Below are 15,781 nucleotides of genomic sequence, written 5' to 3'. Positions count from 1 at the left end.
AATTACTCTGATCAATTTTCAAACTCGAGTTCTTTGAGTATTCATTTCAGCTCTAGTGCATATGTTTTTTTTTATTGGCATGCTAAGTCAGCCCCATTGACTCGCACTAGCTTAGCCACTCCTGAACCCTGAAACTAACAATTAACTAAAAAACTACACGGAATTTGTTGAAATCAACTCCACCAAATAATTAAAACTTAACTTAGATTAAGCCTGATGTCAAAAATCCTCAACGTCCCCTTTAAATCAGCGCCCTGGATAGGACCTATTCTGTATTGTTGATGAACCTCACCACTGGCAGAAGGTGCACGGCTGGACCAGAAAAATCCCTACTAAGAAGGTAAGGTAACACAGACGAAACATAGAGTAAGAGTGGGAGAATTATAAGGGTAAGGTAATTACTGCTGTATTCTCTTTGACAGGCTCTTTCAGAAAGGCAGAAAATATGCTGAGCTGCACAGTTTTATATGAATCATAACCCCCCACCCTCCCTCCCCTTGCTGGTAAATACATGGCTTACGCCACATTCTGGTACAGTATGACGAAGTACCATACACATCACTGTATCAAATACATAAAGAATCACATATGCTACTCTATGTCATTAGTACCACGCAATTATATAGCATCAGATTCAGTCTCAAATGAAACCAGGTAGTGCCTTATTAAATGCAGGAATCCTTCAAATGTTCAAACTGAGGGCTGGCACCAGAAGTGTTCTGACCTGCGTTGTTTGCCTGAATCAAAGTGCAACAAGCAGTCACCGAATTAAGGGCACTGGATATGATAAGTTTGAAACATCGCTGGCTCCTATTCATTTACAAAGTCTATTGATTAGAGGGCGCCCATAAATTGTCCCTGCCGTTGCCCTTGCCCCTGCGTTTGCCTCCTTTGCCAGGCGGAGGAACGCACCGGGCTTTGTGAACCACCTTCTCGATGGTTGCCGAGATGGAATCGTGATTGGAAAAATCCAGAGACTGTGAGGTCAAAGTGGGCCTAAGGCTCTGTCTACCTGGCGTTTCATCACACCTCTCCAGAACAGGCATCCCCTGGGTCCGTACATCAGCTCTTTTACTGACCGACATGTCCGACCCGTGACAGTCTGCCCGGTTCTCCGCGGTCTTGTTGGCCAGAACGGATTCCCCGGCCGGGGGTTGTTTTCGTGGCCGCCCGGGTCGTCTCTTGATAATGTTGTTTCCCGTTTTGGCTTGTCGCTGCAGGCGCTTGGCACGGAGGATCTTCTGCACATGTTCAAAGTTCAAAGAATGCATCCTCCTCACCTCCTTCTGGATCTGTTCCACTTCTCGGCGCTTATAGCGACGCTTACCGGGAACACCTGCAGAAGTGAAAACAAGTATGGTGAACAAATACAATGAGGAAAATAAGTATCTGAACACTGTACGTTAGAGGAGTTCCAAAAAAATCAATTACCGTAATTTCCCAAATATAAGGCGCACCCGTGTATAACGCGCACCCCAACTTTACCTGTAAAATCTAGGGAAAATCTTGTACCTGTGTATAATGCGCACCCTAATTTTAGCACCAATAAATATGAGTCTCGTGTCTCGAACTTTTTTTAAAGTACGTGGTTGCAGCATTTTTTAATCCTTTTGTCAAATATTTAAAAAAAAAATAGAATATTAATTGTCTGTGGTAAAATTGCTCACAGATATAGTACGATAATAATTTTCACCAGTGGCGCCTCCAGAAATTTTTCATTGGGGTGGCCAGATGGGGCCACTTAAAATCTTGGGGTGGCCTAAACTAAAAGCCATAATTTCAGGTTTTAATTATATTATTGCAGTAAAAAGGTCAAGGGAAAACTATCAGAAAGACTTAAGGACACGGCTACTGATATTCTTTGGTGTATTGTGTAATATTTGATGTTACTAATGATTTAATGTGCATAGTCCATAACTGTCCAGTCAACATTTTGAGTTCCACAACAATTCTGTTTTATTGTGTTATGTATATATTAGGCATAAGGTGTACATTTAACTAGGGCTGTCAAACGATTCAAATTTTTAATCGAGTTAATCACAGCTTAAAAATTAATTAATCGTAATTAATCGCAATTCAAACCATCTCTAAAATATGCAATAGTTTTCTGTAAATTATTGTTGGAATGGAAAGATAAGACACAAGATGCATATATACATTCAACATATGCAACATAAGTACTGTCTTTGTTTATTATAACAATAAATCAACAAGATGGCATTAACATTATTAACATTCTTTCTGTGAAAGGGGATCCACGGATAGAAAGACTTGTAATTCTTAAAGGATAAATGTGAGTTTGTATATTGTGACTAAATATTGCCCTCTAGTGTATTTGTTGAGCTTTCAGTAAATGACACTGTAGCGACTTAACTGTTCTCCCCAAATGCATGATGGGAAGTGGTGCAACTATGACTGTGTGTGGTGGCTGCAAATGCTATATCTTCTCTGTGTTGGGTACACTACAGGGTGTTAAGAAAAAGATCAACTCCTGTCATTCTTCCCCACGTCGCTTCCCACAATATTTACAGTTGCCGTGGGAGAGATGAAAAAGCTTTTACCAATTAAAAGCATGGCCCCAATGAATGCTTGTATCTACTCCACTCGACTCTGCCTCTTATCTCTGTATATAAGCAAAATGGCGCCATTGTAGGCTGTTTGCGACAATGTGTGAATGAGTCGTACCACGAATGCGTTAATTGCGATAAATATTTTCATGTGATTAATTAAAAAAAAAAAAAATTACCGCCCTTTAACGCGATAAATTTGACAGCCCTACATTTAACAAAACAAAATAAATGCATTCATTTGGGATGAAATGCATAACTGATGCTACAACCATCCAACGATATACTGGCAAGCGGGGTGGCCAGTGGGGTGGCCAACCAATTTACAGGGGTGGCCGGCCACCCCCCGGTGGCGCCACTGATTTTCACAAAGTAAGGAGTTGAGTTTTAACAGAATTCACCAGCGGAACTAATGTTGGCAAGTTGTGTAGTTCCCGGGGGGAAGAGTTTAGTTAAGGGAACAGCCGAAGTAAACAAATGTCCCGCGATTTGCGTGCAAGACGTACGTTGTTACTTGAGTTACCTTACTTGTTACCTGTGAGTTTCAATGTAAATAAAACAACGCGGCTTGGCTTAGTGGTTCGACACTCTTCTTCAGACTCCTGTCCTAGCTCGCCACACGGTCAACATTTATACGAAACGGATCGCCGTATACATTCTCTTTAAGACAACATCGCCGTGTGCCGGCATGTTGCAACGCAAAAGTAAGAAAAATGTACCGGTAAATAATAAACGAATAGTACAAAATTTGTAAAAATTTTATTAGATGTGAAAAATATCATGAAAAAAATTATTTAACGCATGAAAATTGATTATTATATCACTGTCGTTCGGATTAGGTAATATTGTGCCGGTCCATGCTTACAATGGAGCATGAATCATGATTAATTTTTTTCTGTCTCCGTCCCTGTACCCGTGAATAACGCGCACCCATGATTTTACGAGTAAATTTTGGGAAAAAAAGTGTGAGTTATATTCGGGAAATTACGGTATTACATGCATCGCGATTCGACACGTGACGATTCGATTATGATTCATAAATGTTCAAAAACAATGAATTTCACTCATAACTTTATGACAGCCGCTCGTTGCCGAACGAAATTCCAAGACACGCCTGCCGCCCGGACACCGTTAACAGACACACGCACAACGTTATGATGGATGCTCCCAGTTACTTTTTAAAAGAATGGAAAATAAATTTGTGTATGAGACAGGCAGCCATAGAAGTGGCGGTCGCGCTTTTGCGCGCAAGTTATTTTTTAGAGCGAGAGGGGAAGAGAGATAGTTCATTGCTCCTTGTCTTTCCTACTGTCCAGCAGTAGTTTTAAGGCATTTCAATTAAAAAATGTCCTGAGTGTGTTGCTAAGACCTGTGTGCGTCTATAAGAGGTGAGTACACGAACCCTCTTGTACTGTTTAGCTTTTAGTGTTGTTGTTTTTGAGATGTTAATAGTTACCACCAAGCGCTAAGGTAATTAGCTAATTCGCTAACGTGTATTTCATATGCAGAACGTGTAAAACCATGATTAAGTACAGCGGTAACACTACAAAAATGCGAAATAGTACAGAAATCTGTTGTTGCAGGAGAGAGAGGGAGAGAAGAAAGTGCGCGCTGTAATGAGTGTGTGTGTGGCGGTGTCAAGAGCAGTTGTGATTTCCACCTGTAACACTGTGAAAACAAAGTATATTGTTTGAGGGCGGGGGGCCAGGCCACCTGGTGGCCGAAAAATGTCATTGCATGTAATTGACTTTCCTATATATGATTTTGAAATTAAGAGTTTTCCGGTAAAATATTGTCTATAAAAGTTGTAAAGCAATAAAACAAGCAACAACAATGAATGAAATGACCAAAAAATTATATTTTTATAATGGGTCAAAATTATTTTTCGAACAAATCATGTGACTAGCACCTTAGACGGTCATTTGCTTTGACTAGCCAAAACCACCCAAGGACCGACGAGGCATGGATATACGTATTTTTTTTCAAATCTAAGCTTTCAAAAGTGACAACAATTACTGAGCAAGAACTATGGATTGAAAATGTGGGCCATAAAACGCCAGAGAGCATCGCCAAAATGGTGAGCAGAGTTCAATTTGCCGAACTAAAGACGCTAATTGCACAACAGAGCCACCACCTTGGCACTTGCCAATGTAGTTACCCCCGTCAAAAATTGTATCCCCTGGCCGTGGGAGCGCGCACACACACACATTCATTATGAGATATGTCGACTTAACAATTAATTGAAGCCGAAAGAGAAGTACAGTTTTATATTTTGGACATCGACAATTATATAACTGGAGAAACTCCATACAGGACTTGAATTTCAGTAATAACAGTTGTAGCACATCCTAAGAGTAAAACAGTAAAACATTGCCACCCTCCCAGTTCAAATGGATTGGACGTCTACTAGTGATAAACTAATTCCAATTCACACTAGAAGCTTGTTTTTCTGTTAATTTGTTTTTTGTAGAATATCCTAGAATGATTTCCTGATCAATGTATCGATAATCGTTGTATCGTCAGATCATCGCTCGTGAGCTTTGTATCGCACATCGTATCGTATCGTGAGGTACCAAGAGGTTCCCACTCCTAGTGGACATGCACCTAAGATGAAAATCTCAGACTCCTCCATGCTATCAAAGAAAAGACTCCTCCATGATTTCTAAGTTGGAGAATTTGCAAAATAGCAGGGTGTTCAAATACTTATTTTCTTCACTGTAAAATGCAAGGTTCATAAAGAGTTCCACTTAAATTCAAATGAACATCCTCTGCAAAGCCAAGGAAGATTTGACGCCAATTTAGCTCATGGAGGGAATGTCTTCTATTTTTTTCTTTGACTTGAAGAGCTTCCTGCTAATTTTGACATATTCATGCGAGCTTTTGAAAGCCCAGCTGAGCCAGGAGAGCATATCCTATCCTGTAATTGTCTGTTTGGGAGCAGAGGGGAGGAAACCCACAGAAATGTCTCCTTCAACCATTTCGTATGTTTCCACACAATAACAGCAACTGTGCATCTGGAGCAAAAGGCTGCCAAAGCCATCTAAACACACACGTACTGTATAATTAACGCTGCAATTTCTAATTTCCTTCTTGATTTCGGAAAGCCCTTTCTCAGCTTGGTCCGTCTCTGACATTCTTTTTGTTTTCCTTTCTCTAAGGCTTGCCATCTTACCCCTCTGCCTGGGCATTGATTCTAGAATTCAAAATGAAGCATCAGCAACATGAAGGAAAAAGAGCAATCAGCCACGAGTCTCCAAGCAGGGTGCAGACAACATGCTGTTCTTTATTTTGAACCATTTACTCCTGTTCCTTCAAGGACCATTTCCTTCTCTTTTGCCAGAGTATCACAATTTTTGTGGGTTTTTAAAAACCAATTGTTCAACACATATTACCAAAGTGCGGCATGTTTTATTGACAAACATCATTTTGTATACCGAAAATTAAAGATGTCCGATCACGTCATTTTCAAAGTATTGGAATCGGCAAAAAAATATCGGACATGCCTTTTTTTAATACATATATATTTTTTAATTAAATCGTTATCTAATTGTATTTAACATTACAGACAAAATGTCTTACATTCATCAAGAGTCTTTAGTTTTGGTTTAATGTAGGGCTATCAAATTTATCGTGTCAATGGCGGTCATTAATTTTTTAAAAATTAATCACGTTAAAGTATTCAATGCAATTAACGCATGCGCTGCACGACCCACTCACGCATTGTCGCGTTCAATCTATAATGGCGCCGTTTTACCTATATATAGAGCTAAAAGGCAACGTAAAACGAATAGAGAGAATTCTGGCAGTCTTTGGAACCTCTTTTTAATTGGCTAAAGCCTTACAATCCCTCTCTCAACAATTAGAAATATCGTGGGAAGCAATGTGGGGAAGAACGGTAGTGATTGATCTTTTCCTTAACACACTATGTTACTTCCCAACGCAGAGAAGATATATAAATTGGTGCCCCTACGCACAGTCATGGTTGCACTTCCCATCATGCATTTGGGCAGAACAGTTAAATGGCTACAGTGTCATTATCTGAAAGCTCAACAAATACACTAGATGGCAATATTTAGTCACAATATACAAAGTCACAGTTATCCTTTAAGAATTACAAGTCTTTCTATCCGTGGATCCCTCTCACAGAAAGAATGTTAACAATGTAAATGCCATCTTGAGGAGTTATTGTCATAATAAACAAATACAGTACTTATGTACTGTATGTCGAATGTATATATTCGTCCAAGTTTTATTCATTTTTTTCTTAATGCATTGTCAAAATGTATATGATCGGGAAAAATTATCGGGAATGATTGGAATTGAATCGGGAGCAAAAAAAAAAGCAATCGGATTGAGAAATATCGGGATCGGCAGATACTCAAACTAAAACGATCGGGATCGGATCGGGAGCAAAAAAACATGATCAGAACAAGCCTACCAAAAATGTTTTACACTGCAAATTTATAATGTCTTAGATTATTTTTCTTAAATCTAGTCAAATAATTTTCTCCATTTTAGTTTGAGTGTTAAAAACTAGTTAACAGATTAACGTGTCAGATTATTCCACTTACTTTAAAGCAACACTAGGTAACTTTTCAGTTTTGGTCGATTTTAGCGACGCCGCTGGATAAAAAAGGTACTGTTTTGCCTTAAGGAAGACGTTTCCCAAACGGAATGAATTTATAACATCTTAGATTATTTTTCTTAAATCTAGTCTAGTGTATTTCTCCATCTTGTTTAGATTATTTTTCTTAAAGGGATCCACAGATTGAAAGACTCATAATAACGTTTATCCTTTAAGAATTGTGAGTTTAAATAATTTGACATGAAAATCCCTCTTGATGTTTTCGTTTTTATACAATTTGTAAAATTAGTTTAACTAGTAGGTCGCTATTTTTGTTGACGTCGTGGGGCAGTGACGTCACATGGTTACACTGCTGAGCTTCCAGAATATGACTCTAGCGACATAAACATGTCATCTGTTCAACCTTTTCAATTTGAACCCGAGAGGAACATTAATGAGCATGACAGCACTGTCGATACTTCACAAAACGAGCAGCAAAAGTAAAATGAACTGGAAAGACGGGATGAGACGAAACAAGAGTATGACAAAAACAGTGTTCTGCCAAAATGTGTTACACTGGCGAAATGTCTTACAAGAGGCGATTTTGACACCCAAAGTACTATCGTGCGCTTTCACCTTGTTTAGTTTAGATGCATGGACAGAACATACTAAAGATGCCTTAAGAAAATACTTAAACATAGTAATTAGGGCTGTTAAACGATTAAAATTTTTAATCGAGTTAATTACAGCTTAAAAATTAATTAATGGTAATTAATCGCAATTAATCGCAATTCAAACCATCTATAAAATATGCCATATTTTTCTGTAAATTATATATATATTCTGTAAAATAAATTGTTGGAATGGAAAGATAAGACACAAGATGGATATATACATTCAACATACGGTACATAAGGACTGTATTTGTTTATTATAACAATAAATCAACAAGATGGCATTAGCATTATTAACATTCTGTTAAAGCGATCCATGGATAGAAAGACTTGTAGTTCTTAAAAGATAAATGTTAGTACAAGTTATAGAAATTTTATATTAAAACCCCTCTTAATTTTTTCGTTTTAATAAAATTTGTAAAATTTTCAATCAAAAAATAAACTAGTAGCCCGCTATTGTTGATGTCAATAATTACTTACACAATGCTCATGGGTGCTGAAGCCTATAAAATCAGTCGCACCCAAGCGCCAGCAGAGGGCAGCAAAACTCCATAAAACACAATTAAAAAGTGGGCATTTCACTCTACTGTCATTTAAATCTATCTGAACGGGACATGTGCGTTAATTGTGTAAAATATTTTAACGTGATTAATTTAAAAAATTAATTACCGCCCGTTAACGCGATAATTTTGCCAGCCCTAATAGTAATATCAAATAAGGTTGGTTTATATACACAACGTGACTAATGTGGCCAATAGATCAACAATCTGCTTTAAAGCTACCACAAGAAAGCACAGTGCTTAAAAGTATGAGAGGGAAACACATGAAAAAAGTATTTTGAGGCAATGAAAAGCTAATAAAACACTCAATAAAAACACAAATGGTAAGTACTCGCCGCTTCTAACCGATGTGCACACGTGTTGGACATCTCGCTGTGGAGAAGGAATTGCAGTAACCTGGTAGTGTTCATCTCATGACAGTGGGAAACTACATCATCACCCCAAGCGTCCATTGCACGCATAAAACATGGCGCTCTCCGTAGGTCAAAACGTACTAAATTGTATTATCAACTTTTAAATCAATATGTGGTTCTAATAACATATTTTGGCACGAGAGAACAATTGTGGCTTATTAGATCCTACAAGTCTTAAAGTCAGAGGTTACCTTTAAATCTATTCAAATAATTTTCTCCATGTTGTTTTGAGTGTTAAAGACTTGTTAACAGATTAATGCGCCAGATTACTCCACTTACTTTAAGTAAGTACTACTACAGGTAGTCCCCAGTTACGGACGAGTTCCGTTCCTACGCTCGTGACGTACAGTAACTCAAATTTCCGCGTGAGTCGGAATCAACCCTTAAAAGCAACATTTGGGTGTTTTTCAGTTTTGGTTGATATTAGCGACGTCACTGGACAAATGCTGTAGTGTTTTGCCTTATGGAAGACTGCGTTTCCCATGAGGACCAGCGCATACCCGCACAGTGTCGTAAAATCATCAATCAATCAAAAGTCAATCTCCCGGTTGCCTGCAGATGGATTCAACAAATAAATTGTTAATGGCACCTGTTTTGAGCCATTATCTGTATAAAAGACACCTGTCCACAACCTTAGTCAGTCACAATACAAATTCCACTTTGGCCAAGACCAAAGAGCTGTCGTAGGACACCAGAGACAAAATGTAGATCTGCACCAGGCTGGGAAGACTGAATCTGCAATAGGTAAAACGCTTGGTGTAAAGAAATCAACTGTGGGTGCAATTATTAGAAAATGGAAGACATACAAGACCACTGATAATCTCCCTCGACCTGGGGCTCCATGCAAGATCTCACCCCGTGGCGTCAAAAGGACAACAAGACAGTGAGCAAAAATCCCAGAACCACACGGGGGGACCTAATGAATGACCTACAGAGAGCTGGGACCACAGTAACAAAGGCTACTATCAGTAACACAATGCGCCGCCAGGACTCAAATCCTGCACTGCTAGACGTGTCCCCCTGCTGAAGCCAGTACACGTCCAGGCCTGTCTGCGGGTCGCTAGAGAGCATTTGGATGATCCAGAAGAGGACTGGGAGAATGTGTTATGGTCAGATGAAACCAAAATAGAACTTTTTGGTAGAAACACAGGTTCTGGTGTTTGGGGGAGAAAGAATACTGAATTGCATCTGAAGAACACCATACCCACTGTGAAGCATGGGGGTGGAAACATCATGCTTTGGGGCTGTTTTTCTGCAAAGGGACCAGGACGACTGATCTGTGTAAAGGAAAGAATGAATGGGGGCATGTATCGAGAGATTTTGTGTGAAAATCTCCTTCCATCAATAAGGGCATTGAAGATGAGACGTGGCTGGGTCTTATAGCATGACAATGATCCCAAACACACAGCCAGGGCAACAAAGGAGTGGCTTCGTAAGAAGCATTTCAAGGTCCTGGAGTGGCCTAGCCAGTCTCCAGATCTCAACCCCATAGAATATCTGTGGAAAGAGTTGAAAGTCCGTGTTGCCCAACGACAGCCCCAAAACATCACTGCACTAGAGGAGATCTACATGGAGGAATGGGCCAAAATACCAGCAACAGTGTGTAAAAAGCTTGTGAAGAGTTACAGAAAACATTTGGCCTCCGTTATTGCCAACAAAGGGTACATAACAAAGTATTGAGATGAACTTTTGGTATTTACCAAATACTTATTTTCCACCACGATTTGCAAATAAATTCTTTGAAAATCAGGCAATGTGATTTTGTGTTTGTTTTTTCCACAATCTGTCTCTCATGATTGAGGTTTACCCATGCTGACAATTACAGACCTCTCTAATATTTTCAACTGGGAGAACACTAAATACTTATTTGCCCCACAGTATAGAGGGAGGCCTGACCACCCTCCATTTACAACTCAGAAGAACATCAGATTCTATTGTTACTTGAGAGTTTAGGGCAGACAATGAAATTAGTCTAATGCAGAAAGCAATAAGTATCAAGAGTTTATGAGCTGTGCACAGTATCAACCCAACTGAGCTCTGCCTCACACATGTAATAGAATGCGCACACATACACACCTCCCTACACACACACAAAGTAGATGAAATTTATGAGCTGCATACACGGAACATAAAACGGGTGACCTTCAGCAGTGCGAGGGTCCATATAGCACTGACGAACTGTTTCTCCGCGCAATAGGAAGCCGCTGCTACACTCACATTGCAGGTTTGATCTTTGACGACTTTTATTTTATAAGTTTCTTACCTGGCATAATGAAAAAGTGCGAGAATGTGACTTAAAAGAAATTCTCCTTATTAATTTGGTGGCGGAATAGCATACGTGCAAGTATGTATGAATATATTCAGTAGCAATAAGACTTGCAGACGAAATGAAAGAAAAATTATAGTGGGATGGTTCTATAGCTATTGTGAAATTAACCTGGTTTATACATTGCAGTATTTAATGTGAGGTCATATGCTTGCATATGGCTGCATACATGCATGTGTGTTCATGTACATACGTGCACACGCGCCTGTATTTTAATTGGACTAAAGCTGTGAAGCGAAGCAGTAAGTCATGCTAGAGGAGGGGCAGAGGGAATAGGAAAGGAGAAGGTAATGGGGAAGGAAGGGGGAGGGGAGATCTGGGGGTGGGGGGATTGGGGTGAAGTGGAGAGAGAGGTCTGCATAAGAATGTGTGTATTTCAAACCATGGAAGGAAAATAAGGGATAAAATGTGTAAAAGCGGATAGAGGACATGAACTAGAAGGGAAGACATGGACAAGGAAATGTGCTGGTTAGGGGGGAGTATTGTATATATGAGTCATCCGTCCTGGATACCCTGGGGCTGATAGTAGGGGGGTGTAGTTTAACTGAGCCCTTGCCTTCTCCTCCCCGCCACTGGACTAGGCCCCAGTCATTAAACCCCTGGCTGCCAGCCAGCTCTTTTAACACAGGCAAGGGCTTTTTACGGCGTGTCTGTAGAAAATAAATCACACTGTGTGAATAATATATCTCTGGCAAAGGCAATGGCAGGAGCAGAGGAAGGGAGGGGGTAGGATAGATTGGTGAATTATAGTTGTCTCCATCCATGCATTACATTCTCTGGATCCCAAACCAGATGTGCTCAAAGGCAACAGAATTCAGAGTGCAAAAAAAAAAAAAAAAAAAAATTGCATATTGCCATATTAGTTTGCTTGTGGTAATTCGGGTTAGGTTCTGCTTGACCGAAACTAATTCAGTCTCACCAACAAAGAAGCTCACCAATGTCATCATATTATGTAACTCAGTAAGACTTATCAATATAGACCGAATAAAACAATGATATATGTATGGTACAGTTAAACAGAAATTTCATCCTTTGGCTAAGTCCCAAACCCCACCCTAAAAATAACTATCCAAAAAGTCCAAAAGTATTTTATTTTGTTTAACTCATTTGCTCCCAAAAACGTATAAATACGTTCTTTTTTTAATTTTTGCAGCGTCCCAAAAAATTATTTATACGTATTTATACGTCTTTTACATTTTTTTTTGTTTTTTGTTTTTTTACAAGAGGCATCTCTAGGTTCTGACTAGAGCTGGGAATCCTTGGGCACCTAACGATTTGATTACGATTCAGAGGCTCCGATTCGATTATAAAACAATTATTGAAGCACTCCTCCTCCTTTTTTTTTAAAAATTAAATGTTTTGTACATTAGTTCCAAAATTGTTCAAAAATCCTCTCAGGCTAAACCAAACTACCATTTCAGTGTCAAGTTAACATATAACAGTAAACAAATATACAAAGATAACAGTAAACAAAATACTCTAGTCCCCATTCTGTATCAGCAGCTTTAAACTACATTCAATTAATTTACTGTTGTGAATCAACCGTTACAGTTGTTAAAATTACTCCCGTTATTCCATTTGACATGACAACGTTTTAAAACTGTTTCATCATTTAAAGATCGATTCAAGACAAGATTTTGCCGATTTAGGAGTATTTTAGATAAAAAGTTAGTTAGATTCGCTACAACAGAGCCTTCTAGAGAAGTCTACTGCTTTAAGATGGCGGCTGTTTACTAACGCCAGCAAGTCCGTCATTTCGCATCTCTGTTCAATAATACATGTTTTAACACTGCCGTCGTCTGTCTTTTTTCATCTAGTTCTACATTTATGATATCTACTGTCGCCGTATGTTTGTAGCAACTAGCAACTGGGCGTTGTTTGTAGCGGCTGTCAGCCGCAGTCAGGTATGATTGTTTTTTTATCTAGCGGCATGAGTTGAACATGATATTTACTCTCAGTCCGTTCCTCATTGCGTCCCAAAGACCACGCTGACTGTGTTTTACTTCCGCTGTACCTGGTATAATTCAATAATCGGAATTTGAAAGTTTGTGAATCGCTCTCGAATCTTCCACGGCCAAATCACGAATACTCAAAGAATCGGAAATTTCGCAGGCCTCTAGTTCTAACGCACCTAAACTGCAATGCACAAAGCTCAAAACCAATTTCAAAGCAATAAAACTAGCCACTGGAGGGCAGTAGTGCATTTTGTTAGAACTCATCTCGGGCCAAGAAAGGAAGTGAAGAAAAATATTTAAGAAACGGAAGTTGGAGGGATCTTGTGAAAACGCAAGAAAAATGTCAAGAACGATCGGGAAAAAAAGGCAAACAACACTGGAGGAGTGTTTTGAAAAGAAAACGAAACCATCGTCAAAGAAGGATTTTAAAAAATTCTATCTTGATGAGACGGATGGTGATGAGAGAGAAGTTTACCCCGTCTGCGAGACGGCCACAACAGCGTCAGGTTCCACACGCGTTCTACGGAGCTCACGTTGCGTTACTCCTAAGTCCGAGGTTGAACCCAACGATGAAGATGATGAAAAAAGTGAGACCGATCTTGATCCGGGTTTACTGGGAGCCACCTCATTCAACCAGGAGCAGCCGAGAGCCTTCCCCGTTGTTATGTGCGCAAACAGTTCAACAGTTAAATAGTTTAGTTATGTGTAAATAAACTGTTACTTTGCCATCAAAAGCTCTATTCGTCTTGTTGTTTGTTATGTTGTAGAACGAAAACATTCAGATGTTTGGGATGTCACAAAAGCGAAGTATAGCTGTGTTAAAGTCAAAGTTATGTTTGAAATGTATGCTTTTACAAAAAGCTCAATTTCTCTGTTTTTTTTCAGAAATTGCTCAAACTAAGCTATTTTCTAATGCTGATTTCTAAAGAGTGGAAAAAGATATGAACTTACGTTTTATTCCTGCTGAAAGAAGAGAGTCTAATCTTTCATTTGGTGGGTTCCATGTTTGTATGCCAATAGAATAGATTTTCTGTGGGCGTTGCAAAATAAGTCAAACTCCAGTAAAACGGCCGGGAGCGAAGGGCCTTGCTCCGGTGAAAATGGCTGGGAGTGACTGAGTTCATGATGGAGGATACACTGCCCTCTGGTGGTAGCGTTGGGTCTGGCTGGACTGTCGCCTTGTATGTCTGAGGAGCAGACTCGACTGACTTGGATAAAGGACAGTTGCAGTCTGGTTTGGCCCACACAAGGCTGTAAGTTGTTTCAGCTAATATATGTTTGTGTACGCATTAGTGCTGCAACGAATAATCGATTAACTCGAGTAATTTGATTAGAAAAAAAAATATTTTTTTTTGCTGCTTTAAGTATTCGTTTAAAGTAGCGTTGTAATGGTTTTGAAAGTGTTTGCATTTAGTTTTATGGATTTGGGTGGATACACTGCCTTCTAGTGGCAACTGTGAATATGACATAACCAATTTTACAGGGCTGAATCCTGTTTTTGTTTTTGTTTGAGCTAATGTTTTTCAATGCATTCGTAATGTATTTTGTTTGTGAACCATTTGTTAACAGCATTGTAAAAAAAGAAAAAAAAAAGGTAGCATTTTATAGCATTTAAGTTAGCGAACTTTTGCGATGTAAGTTAGCCAATTGTTCTTTTGTCGTATTTACGTAGATCCTCATTTATTAATTTTTTTATACCGTTTGAGGCTCAGCTCAGGTATTTTGAATTTAAATGTTCTTTATCCGATTGATTATTTAAACTAATTAGTTCATCAATTAATCGACTACTCAAATAATCGATAGCTGCATCTCTAGTATGCATTTGTAATTAAGTTTAGAACTACAATTTGTGACCGATTTGCTCTGAAAATTGTATACACGTTAGCATTCCTAGCATTTAAGATAGCGGACCTTTGCTTGGCAAATTGGGCTAATTTAATCTACTAAATTTACATTTTGATCAGACGAGATAGACGTTTGAACACCAATTGTTTTGTGTCAGGTGTTTTATTGTTGAAATGTGTGTCGTTTTGAACATAAGTGTGCATATGTGCGCTACAGCTTTAGAAATTGTCAAAAGTGAAAGAAGGAAGAAGCTTCAAAAACCACAATTGCCTTATTTACTGTCTGTTTAGCTGAACAACTTCACGTCTAGTAACAACAGAACACGTTGAGTTAACAAAGTTAAAAATAAGATACTGTTTGGTATAATAAGGCATCGTTTACGCAGCTTAAAAAAAACAAAACAAAAAAAGACTGGAGACATGGCGAGCGAGACTCAGGCATCATAAAGTCGAAATCGCGTAAGTCGACTCCGTCGTAACCCAGGGTCTACAGTATTTGTTGTATTTTGCAGGGAAAAAAATTGAAAATATTTCATCTTCCAAGCAATTTTGAGGACCATATAGCACTCTACTCAACTAGCGATTAAAACTGGCTAAGCCTGTATGAATAAAGGTGACTTAATTTTGAAGTCAGGAATTTCATCAAAAAGAGACAGAACTCAGTATTGTCTCTTAACAATTCTTAACCTCAAACAAATATTTTGCCACTTTATTGTGTCATTTCCAACCAAAACTGACTCAACAAATATTTGGAGAGAGAGAGAGTAGACGCAGATTTGACATTGAACATCCGTTCAACACAGGAAAGCCGTGTTGGAAGTTAAGAGACAGAGAAACTACAGATTTGGTTTTTAAGTATCAGGACGTGGTAACATACA

The 15,781-nt window shown here is 38.9% G+C and overlaps 1 protein-coding gene across 2 annotated transcripts in view; it reads right to left on the bottom strand.

Annotated features, from left to right (window-relative positions):
- Positions 1 to 495: 495 nt before the first annotated feature.
- The window catches only part of setbp1 (SET binding protein 1), a 135,399-nt gene continuing 120,113 nt past the window's right edge, over positions 496 to 15,781 (bottom strand). For both annotated transcript variants that reach the window (XM_057830986.1, XM_057830987.1), the window contains exon 7: positions 496 to 1,336. In XM_057830986.1, the coding sequence (XP_057686969.1) occupies positions 828 to 1,336 (509 nt within the window). In that variant the 3' untranslated portion in view covers positions 496 to 827. The remainder of the gene's footprint in view (positions 1,337 to 15,781) is intronic.

This window comes from Corythoichthys intestinalis, chromosome 3 (genome assembly GCF_030265065.1).
Source record: "Corythoichthys intestinalis isolate RoL2023-P3 chromosome 3, ASM3026506v1, whole genome shotgun sequence".
NCBI lineage: Eukaryota > Metazoa > Chordata > Actinopteri > Syngnathiformes > Syngnathidae > Corythoichthys > Corythoichthys intestinalis.
This window is presented reverse-complemented; position numbering and strand designations above follow the sequence as displayed.